This window comes from Carassius gibelio, chromosome B12 (genome assembly GCF_023724105.1).
Source record: "Carassius gibelio isolate Cgi1373 ecotype wild population from Czech Republic chromosome B12, carGib1.2-hapl.c, whole genome shotgun sequence".
NCBI classification, from domain to species: Eukaryota; Metazoa; Chordata; class Actinopteri; order Cypriniformes; family Cyprinidae; genus Carassius; species Carassius gibelio.
Genome location: NC_068407.1, coordinates 13,636,534 through 13,646,828, shown reverse-complemented (window position 1 = coordinate 13,646,828; position 10,295 = coordinate 13,636,534). Strand labels below are relative to the sequence as shown.

The window sequence follows — 10,295 nt, the reverse complement described above, 5'->3', positions numbered from 1 at the left end:
TTCAATTTTGTGTTGAATACACAGAGATAATTACAGAAATAATTTATTTTATTCATGACAAAAATGTTAACTTTTTCTAAGAGTGGAATTTTCCAATGAAAATATTAAATTTTAAAACAAGCAAATAAATGCATTTAAATATAACACAGCAATGTCATTTCAAACTGGAAAGTTTGATTTTAACAAACAAGGCATTTCATTTTTAAAGGGATAGTTCTTCCAAGTGAAAATCCTGTCATTAATTACTCAACCTCATGTCGTTCCAAACCTGTAACCATTCGTTCATCTTCGGAACACAAATTAAGATATTTTTGATGAAATCCGAGAGCTTTCTGAAGCTCCAATAGACAGCAAAGATCAAAAACTATCAAGGTCCAGAAACGTAGTAAGGACATTGTTAAAATAAACCACGTGACATCAGTGGTTCAATCGTAATTTCACAAAGCTACGAGAATACTTTTTGTGTGCAAAGAAAACAAAAAAATGGACTTTATCCAACAATTAGTCTCCTCCGCATTACCCTGGTAGAATACATAATATGTACGCAGATACATTGTTTACATTCAGATCAAAGCATAAACAACATATTCACGTATATCTGATACTCTCCAAAATGGCGCTACAGGGTGACGCGTAGGAGATGAATTGTTGAATAAAGTCATTATTTTTGTTTTCTTTGCACACACAAATTAATTTTCGTAGCTTCGTACTCCCATATTATGATTGAACAAATGTCCTTACTACGTTCGGGACCTTTCTGGACCTTGATTGTGTTAGGATCTTAGCTGTCTATGGGAGCATCAGATAGCTATCGGTATTTATCAAAAATATCTTAATATGTATTTCAACGATGAACGAAGGTCTTACAGGTTTGGAACGACATGAGGGTGAGTAATGACAAATTTTTCATTTTTAGGTGAACTATCCCTTTAAATATTCAGAAATACAATAATTCACTCACTGCATTTTATACAACAATTTCATAATAAATAGGCACAATTACCAAACCTGATATTATGATGCAAATACTGTTCTTCTTTACGATGTCTACTTGTTTTTCTGAACAGGCACCACATCCATTGGATTGTGCAGGAATTCATAAAGCTGCCTGGCGTTGCTACTACTGCCCAATACCTCACTGAGCTTTTCCTGACTAAAGGTTACTAGATCAGCCAGACAGGAAGCATGTTTTATAATGCTCTTGAAGTTTTTCACATTGACTCCAGGCATACGGAGCAAGAAATCGTGAGGGCCGGGGTTGTACAGGTCTGCTGATTCCGTCACAGTCTCTGATTCCGCAGTGACGGCCTGAGCTGTAGCAGCGTCAGGCTCCGGGCGGCCGTGTTTGAGCTCCTGAAACAGCTCTGCTGTCACGTAGGGAGACGGGCACCAGAGCAGCCTCAGGCGGGGGAAATGGAGGGTGAGGAGGGTCAGTTTGGAGGTGATGTCACTGGCAGAGATCTCCTGACGAAAGTCACTGCGGGCCACCAGGGAGAAAGGCTTTGCTGGGTCAAACTCGATAAGCAGCACGGGACGGCGATAGAATCGAGTCATAGAGAGGCACTGTGTGTAGAGACGCCCACTCTGCAGGGAACCAATGAGGTCGCTGACACTTTTGCGCTCCACGCAGATCTCTGAAGTCAGTATGTAGTCGCCAACCTCTAAGGTGATGGGTTCAATGTCGAGACCCCGTTGATGAAGAAGGGAAGGAAGTTCACTGCGGAACTCCCGCATGTCAACTATGATTCGCTGAGGCTCTTTAACCTCTTCACGTCCCCCTAATTGAACATATAAACCATTATTAAGCACATTACATGTTGAACTGTCAAAACCATATTGCATGAATACATCACAGAGAAGAATGAAGGTTTACCTGCTTTGCGGGTGTTTGTGGTGGCATTTGCAGGTTCCTGACTGCGGACCAGATCTAGGTTGGTGTCTTCCCTACCCTCTCTCTCTTCTGGCACAACCATGCTGGCCTTTTCCCTATTTTAAAAAGAAAACAGCAGCTTTTAAAATAAGCGGTGATACGAAAAGATAATGCAGTTGAATTTTTTTCCCTCAGATAAATAGGAAATATTGAGCTAACCTTATGAGGTACTCGAATGCTTGTTTTTCTTTGCTCAAGACTGTAAGATACCTCTGTTCCTCTGTCGAGCCTCCATATATAAGAAAATACACACTAAACATGAGGGGGAAACAATCAGGAGAGTTAAATCTATTAGATATAGATGTATTCATTATTTATTTAATATAAGAAATACTTTTTTTTTCTTCAAATAGAAATACTACTTTTAAGTAGTAAAGATGCATTAAATTCAAGTCACATTAAAAAGACATTTGTAATGTTATAAAACCTTCGTTTCAAATGAATGCTGTTCTTTTGAACTTTCTATTCATCAAATAATCTTTTCAAGATTTACAATAATAACAAAAAACACTTCTTAAACACCAAATCAAAATAATAGAATGATTTCTGAAGGATCATATGACACTGAATCATCTTTACAACTAAAAATTTTTGCATTTTTAAATATATTAAAATAGAAAACGGTTATTTTAAATTGTACCGTATTTTTCAGACTATAAGTCGCACCTGAGTATAAGTCGCATCAGTCCAAAAATACGTCATGATGAGGAAAAAAACATATAAGTCGCACTGGACTATAAGTGGCATTTATTTAGAAACAGGAACCAGGAGAAAGCATTACCGTCTACAGCCGCGAGAGGGCGCTCTATGCTGCTCAGTACTCCTGTAGTCTACACTGAAGATATAGAGCGCCCTCTCGCGGCTGTAGACGGTAATGCTTTCTCTTGGTTCATGTCAAATTAATTTTGATAAAGAAGTCGCACCTGAATGTAAGTCACAGAACCAACCAAACTATGAAAAATGACTTATAGTCCGGAAAATACGCTAATAATGTGAGACAATATTACCAGTTTACTGTATTTCTGATCAAACAAATGCCATCTTGGTCAGCACAAGTTATTTCATAAATATTGTAAAAATCATACCGACCCCAAACTTTAAGTACTATTAATTGTTTCTTAGAATATACATTTGCTCCATGCCAATATACACACCGGAGAGGTTTTCCTGGTCTGCTGGCTTTATAAATCTCAAGCTGCCGCACAAAACTGAGTTCAGCATCATACAAAACAACAAACATGGGGTCAACTTCTTGCAACACCCGTGTCAAACTGTACGGGTCGTTGCAACCCTTCAACGGGTGAATGACAGTCAACGGCTCTTTAAGAATGCCATAGTAGTCATCTGAAGAGAGATCAAGAAGAATCTCTTCTTCTTCTTCCTCTTCCTCTTCCGCCATCCTTCCTTCATCTTCACTGTTTCCAATTATGTCCTTTTCAGCTCCATCTTCCTGCCTGACTTTTGACGGCCTCTCATTCTTTGTTAGTCTCTTTGAGCTGGCTTTGGGTTTTTTCGGCCGCCCATTTTTCCCTTTGCTCTTAGCGGAGTCCTTCTTGGGCCAGCCTTTGTCAAGCTTCAGCAAATCAGGCTGAGGATCTTCTTTTCCGATGGTGCGTGAATAAAGCCGATTCAGAAGGTGCTCTGCTCCTTTTTGGATAAATTCTTTCAGCTGAGCGCATGTCCTGTCATCACTGGCACATATCAACACACGGCCTAGTGTACAGACAACAAATTGAACTTGATGATTTGCATTTGAATGGTTATCATGAAACACTTTACTGTTAAATGGTTTTACCCGGTTCATGCTCAGAGTTGCTGTTTTCTTTCTCAATCTCCTGTAGTACCTCTGTTAGCGCTTCCCATTTTGGATTTTTTTCAAGCACAAGCTCTCTTATTGGAGGGGCTAGTTTAATACATAAATAGAAAAGATGATACTAGTATGCACGTGTATTAAAAATCTGAAACAAAGTATGTGAACACCTTTTAGAAGACAAAATATACATGTACCTAGTGCACTTTGTTTCTGGTCAGTCTCTCCGACTTTAAGTTTCTTCTTTGACTCCTGAATGCGATACACGCGACTGCGAGCATTTACAAACATCGATGTGCTCGAGTCCAAGAATAACCAACCTGATTCAGAACAGGATGAAAAAAAAAAAGAATCAGGTGAGCTTTACTGGCCATAACTTGCTTCATCTTCAAAGAGTTCAAACAGAGCAGCAGATCAGCTGACTGTACCTGAATTACTACCAAAGCTTTTCTGGCTGGTTCTCAAAGACTCCAGCAGATTGAGGAAGGTGACACAGTCGTACTGAGTGAGGTAGAGAAGAAGGGTTCTTAAAATCTTCAGGTCCTGAACGAGGGATTTGGTCCTGGACCCCAGCTGATGCCACAGTGGGTCAAGATAATGACGAATTGTCTACATAAAAAAAAAAAAAAAAAAAAAAACCTTGGTCAGCAACTCACAATTTATAAGTTAATCTTTCTTTTTTGTTTTATTGCTTTCTTTTTGCTTTAAATTGTTTTGAAATAATTTCTTATTTATATTTGCCTCAGCAATACAGCACTTTTTAATAATTAAAGTGCCCCTATTTATGAAAGGTTCATATTCTGGTTTTGGGAGTCCCCAGCAACAGGTTGACATGCATGCAAGGTCAAAAAAACGTCTGGTCTCAATTTATATTAAGTGGCCTTAACTGCTCTGTACTTACGTCAAAAAAAAGTACAATGTAATTGTGTTCATATAATATTGCATGATTGTTTTACTGCTTTTGTCTTGGTTAAGGTTAGGACAGGTTTGGTGGTATGGGTAGGTTTAAGGGTGCGTTAAACTGTATGGGATGGGTCAACAGTGTAGCTATAAATGTAATTACAGAAATTACAGATGTAATTTCATCCAAGTATTTTGAAAATTATAATTACAATGTAAAAACATGTATGTACACAATAAATGCATTGTATCAAATTATTAATTTAAATGTAAGTACATCATAGTTAAGGCCATCTAATATAAAGTGGGATCACACTTACACTGTCATATAATATGCATTTATTTTGTACATTACTTGCTCAACGACTCCCAAACGAGTTGGTCATACGATACATTTTTCCAAACCCCTCCTTTGCGTGACGCAAATTTGCGGTGATTGGTCCGATTGGTGATTGGTCGATTTCATTTTCATTTCATCATGTCTGTAATGCCTGATAAATCAGCGTTTGTGAGCCAGTGCTGTTTTGTGTACAGCGTTACCAGGGAAACTGACATTTTTAACGCTCCAAAAGCCACTCATAGTGGCAAAGAATGAATTTGCATTTTCATTTTTTCCAGGGTCTGTGTGTGCAACAAGTGGGCGGGCAATATGCTAATGTTTCACGTGGATGTCAACATGAGAAGGCTTAGGATTTGTTTTAAAAAAACGACTCGTTTCAATGATTCAGTGTGGACTCTTTCTTTTAAGAGACAATATATTTACACACGGTGCAGTTTCAGATTTAAAACTTTGCAGGATTTTTTCATTCACTTGTCACACAATGCATTAAAGGTAATTTTCAAAAAATCCATAATGGGGCACTTTAATTTAAAAATAAATAAAATCATTCATATGTAACTATTACTTGATATAATTACCATTTAGAATATTTTTATAACTATTATAAAATAATGTAATTATTATTATTGCTGCATTTGAAATAATACTGAAACTAGTGAAAATAAAAATGTGTTTTTGTGTTATTGTGATTTTTATTTTATTTTTACATAGTACAGAACAATTAATAATGTGATTTTTATACAAATAATTAAACACTATTAAAATAAATAAAAAATCTATTAATTTACATAATAGTATAATATTTTATTTATATTACATATAAATAAATATATAACAAATATACTATACACATATACATTGTATTATTAAACTTTCTTTAAGGTCCAATTCTAGTTATTGACAAAAGATTGACTAAGACTTTTGCCTCAAAGTTCCAATTCTCAAAGTTCTAATTGGCTGCTTGTTAACAGTTAATAAGGTAGCTGTTAATTCTAGGTATTGGGTAAGTAGAATATGGTTATGCAGAGTATGTGCTTTATAAGTACTAATAAACAGTCAATATGTTAGTAATAACCATAGTAAATTTAAGATCAAAATTTAAGGTCACAGAGTAGAAAAGAAACAAATGAATAAAATAATAAATGATTTTGTGAAATATGAAAATCAGTATTATTTATTCTTATTCTTGTATGTTGTTGGATTTTTTATTTTTAAATGTACAGTATCATCAACAGCACTATGAAATGTATTTTCTCACTTTCTCAAAGGAAGTTCCCAGGCTGTTCTCCAGAGAGAGGTCTTCTGCTTCCAGCGTGGGGTTGTAGCGCTTCAGCTCTTTCAAGCAGGCGTTCATGATGTCCAGAATAGAGCTCTGAATGGCTCTCATCGCTGGAGTCAGAGACACATGCAGCTCCACCACATCCGGCTTGTGTTTGTCCAGCGTTGTGTTTACTGCTGCTTGAAATCTAGCAGATTGCAAATACACCTGATTTATAAACAACATGCTCCAACAAAAATCATAAATACTCAGAGTAAAACAAAAAATAAAATGTCATACCTTGGCCAAAGAAAGAGCTTCTTTACAAACAGGTTTCTCATGACGCGCTCGACTTTACAGAAGCCAGAAGAGAAGGATGTGGCTTTGTCAGTAAAGGCCTTGATGAACCCCGTCTTGTTTTTCTGCCGATAAAGTCTCAGAATGAAAGCCTCCTGACAAGACTCAATGATCTTATGCGCACGATACACCAGGATTCCTGTTCAAATACACATTAAGACAATTTAGTCCAGCAACACATTATTGAAGAACGTCTGTATAGCTCCACTGACCTGTTATGAGGTGAGCAGGAATTCGGTCCGTAAGGAAGTCCACCACTAGGATTCGGCTGGTCACAAACAGAACTCCTCCTTTAGTGTACACATTGTATCTTTCATTATTATGCACATCACTGGTCACAGTCTGGGGAAGATGGCTCACCCCTTCAGCACGGAGCTGCTCCGTAAAATACTCCTTCAACAGGCAAACACATTCATCAACATTATTATTGAAACACTTTATCATACAGACTATTGTATCATATATGATACATGAATGACAAAGGCCTCAAAAATTATGAACATGACCAAAGCTTTTTACTTTTTTTTTTAATAAGTAAAATATAATTCTAAAAACGTCCACCTTCAAGTCACAGTTTTTTTGTTTGTTTTTTTTTAATATAAATGTAAGGAATGTTTAGCAATTAGCAATGCCTAGCATTTAATAATATTTCTTTCCCCCCACAATTAAAATTAGAGCTTGGCAATGAAACTAAGCATTTCAATATCATATTATGTATTATTAATAGATATAATTTAGATATATAGATTGACGAATGATATTTACAAGCGTTTTATGTAAGTAGACTGCTATATTGATTTACATTACAATCTATCAAAATTGCATCGTACCTTTCGGCCTTAGAAATAACAACACCTGCACCAAATTGCATATTTTTGCTCTGGGCAACTGAAGAAAAAAAAACTGATGTGTTTTTCCCTTGTTATTCTCACTTAACTTACACTCATTATAAACATTTTGTCTAAAGGTTCAATAAAGCGATCCATTTCAAAAGATTCGATTTTTTTTTTTTTATTATTTCATATTTTAGGCTTTACAGGCTTAAGCATAACAATGCAGTGCATATAATGAAAATGTCCGTGCATGGTGTAGATTCTGTAGCCTTTCAATCAGGTTTACAACCTTTCGTATCACTTTTTACGTCATTTGCAGTACACATGAACATAGTAACATACACAAACGACATGCATAATAATTATCTCTCAGTATAACAGGATCACTCGGGCTGACCCACCTGTTCAGGAGTGGTTGTGTTTAACAGGAGCACCAGGCTGCCCTCCTCTGAATACACTCTCATGAAGTGTAAGAGAAGGCGGTCGATTCCGAGCCCCTCAGCGCTGATCAGCAGCCCGTCTGTGCTGAACAAACTCAGAAACATCTCTGTCTCATACTCCAGCAACGGGCTCGCCATTTTTACGAACGATTTACTGAAATAATCGAATAGATTTTTTACGTGCTGGAATAACGCGAACGTTACTGGTTCATGATTTCATAGTTCTACCAGTTCTACTCCCTTTTACCAGGACGAACTAAAGAATTGGCCTTCCATTTAACGTCTATTTTTTTGGCAGTAGTATACACAAAATCACAGAACTGAGCAAACCCGTTTTTTTTAAGCTATATCATATTCCTTGGCATTAGATAAGTTTGGTTTACTCGCCTTCGTTACAGTTCAAAAAGGCGTATTGTGTCACGTGACGTCGCAGAGTTTAGAACGTTAATTTCAAATGGCGCCACCTGCGGCACTGGAGGTGCAACACAAGCACAAGCAACAGCAGTAATTTCGTGCAATTTCGTGATTTTCGTTCAGGTTATTAAAAATGGATAGTATACTTCACTTAAAATGTACTCCTGTTCATGCATGAACGTTAAACGCTTGTGCATAAAGAAAAACACTTCAGTTGCTTCTGGCTTCCTGTTTTTACAACAAACACATTGATTTTATTTTTAACTTTTGGATATTTATATATTTTTTTAAACTCGAGTGGCTCAACTGTTCAACTGCTATCGTGTATGGAATCGTATTATTAAAAACAATGACTTGGTACATGTTTATGTCACAAAGATGTCTAATTTATAAAATTTGCCTTACTACTAAGGCTACTAAGTCATAAAGAGATAAAAAGTCACAATTGTGACATATTAAATCATCATTATGAGATGAAGTAGAAAATATTAGATTAAAATTTAATTATGATTTCATAGTTAGCCAATGTCTTTCATCTAATTTCAACTTACTTTTATGTTAACCTATCATCTTCATGTCTAATGTTTCTTATAAATAGCCTTCTATCCCACCAAATCACCAGATATGTTTATAGTTAGTAAGCTATTTATTGTATTTCTCACAGCTAGGCTAAAAATCTACCCAGTAAATAGCATAATATTTCAGCACAGCTCAGTTATGTACTGTATTGTACATAGTTCTGTATATTGCACATATTGCACACAGTAACACACTCATATTGCACCTACACACACTCATATGTCTTAAAACTGTACATACAACATTTACTACAAACCTACTGTATTGCATTCTATTGTATTGTATTCTATTCTGTGCAGAATGCTGCAGAAGCCATGAATCACTAGTGGGTGCATTGCTACTCAGTGTCCTTGAGAGAGCAGTAGAGCACTTCTGTGTGGAATGCTGCTGAAGAAGTGTTTATCACAGTTTAAGTGGGGCATGCTTAAAAATAAATAGGAAACGGATTTTAAAGGTCTATTATAAAAAATACAAAATGTACGAGGATGTTTTTATGCATAATCTTTATTTATTTATTTATTTGCGTTTAGAGAAAATAGAGAGAAAATCATTTTAATATTGCTATCAACATAATTATACAAAAATATTCTGTAGCAAATACACAAAATCTATGCAAACAGATGCATTAGTTGGAAACTCACCATATCAAACAGCTGCAGTTGTTTTCAGGATTCCATGCCTCTAGGACACATTTATGAATGTGAACTGCTATACGACACTGCTGTTTAAACCCAAACCAGCTCCAATGCACAGCATGTTATCCACTCTTTAAATGTAAAGGTCTACAGCACTTTAGCTTTCAACATAGACACATTTTCAAAAAAGAGTGAAACTGTGGATTCCTAGTCTCCATCTCTCAAGGTTATGTTCAAAAATCTTAAGTGCATCATTCTGTCGCTCTGATGCTTTCATTATTTATTTGGCTTATTTGCTAAAATGAATAGAAAGTGAAAAATCATGTACAGAGTGTATCTCAGTAAGCCCTTAAATCATCGAGTGCTCCGGTTTCTGGTTTGAAATTAAACCCAAGGTACCTCAAATAACATGAAAGAGCAACACTTGTTCATTCATTGTGTCTGTGACTGAAAGGGGGGAAAAAATCGAGAGACCTGCTTGTTTTTTGAGGTCACGCTCTGACTAAGCACTTAAGGAGAGGGAGCCCTAATGGTGGAAGTAAGAGAAAGCAGGATGAACCTTTTATTCTGCCTGGTTCAAAGTTTAATATGAGTCTTTCTCAAACATCACCATGTCAGGAAGGATAAGGTTAGATGGAGATCTAGAAGAAGCAAACAAACACTCATCCCAAGCAGTATAGTGGAGCATTGCAGGGACTGGGCATGTCAAGAAGCATATGAGATTAATGGAGGCAGGAAAAGGCAACGGCTCAGAGAGCAGCTGGATTTTAGCAGTCTTTTCAAAGGGTGACATTAGGTG

At 36.4% G+C, this 10,295-nt stretch overlaps 1 protein-coding gene across 1 annotated transcript; it reads right to left on the bottom strand.

Annotated features, from left to right (window-relative positions):
* Window positions 1–27: 27 nt before the first annotated feature.
* On the bottom strand, window positions 28–8,308 carry ercc4 (excision repair cross-complementation group 4). Its single transcript, XM_052570326.1, has 11 exons — window positions 7,830–8,308; window positions 6,808–6,988; window positions 6,539–6,734; window positions 6,239–6,446; window positions 4,169–4,349; window positions 3,938–4,060; window positions 3,726–3,833; window positions 3,085–3,643; window positions 2,090–2,182; window positions 1,874–1,986; window positions 28–1,778 (listed from the first exon to the last, which is right to left on the bottom strand). Exons 1-11 carry the CDS (start codon window positions 8,004–8,006, stop codon window positions 1,048–1,050), a joined length of 2,670 nt encoding a protein of 889 aa, XP_052426286.1. The 5' UTR covers window positions 8,007–8,308; the 3' UTR covers window positions 28–1,047.
* Window positions 8,309–10,295: the final 1,987 nt, after the last annotated feature.

Bases quoted from the DNA above. Each gene is read 5' to 3' on its own strand.
- ercc4 (XM_052570326.1), bottom strand. From the start codon at position 8,006: ATGGCGAGCCCGTTGCTGGAGTATGAGACAGAGATGTTTCTGAGTTTG. The intron at 2,183-3,084 runs GTGTGTATATTG...CCTCATGTTTAG, and splicing joins AGACCAGGAAAACCTCTCCG to TGTGTATTTTCTTATATATG. The intron at 1,987-2,089 runs GTTAGCTCAATA...TTTTTAAAATAG, and splicing joins GCATTCGAGTACCTCATAAG to GGAAAAGGCCAGCATGGTTG.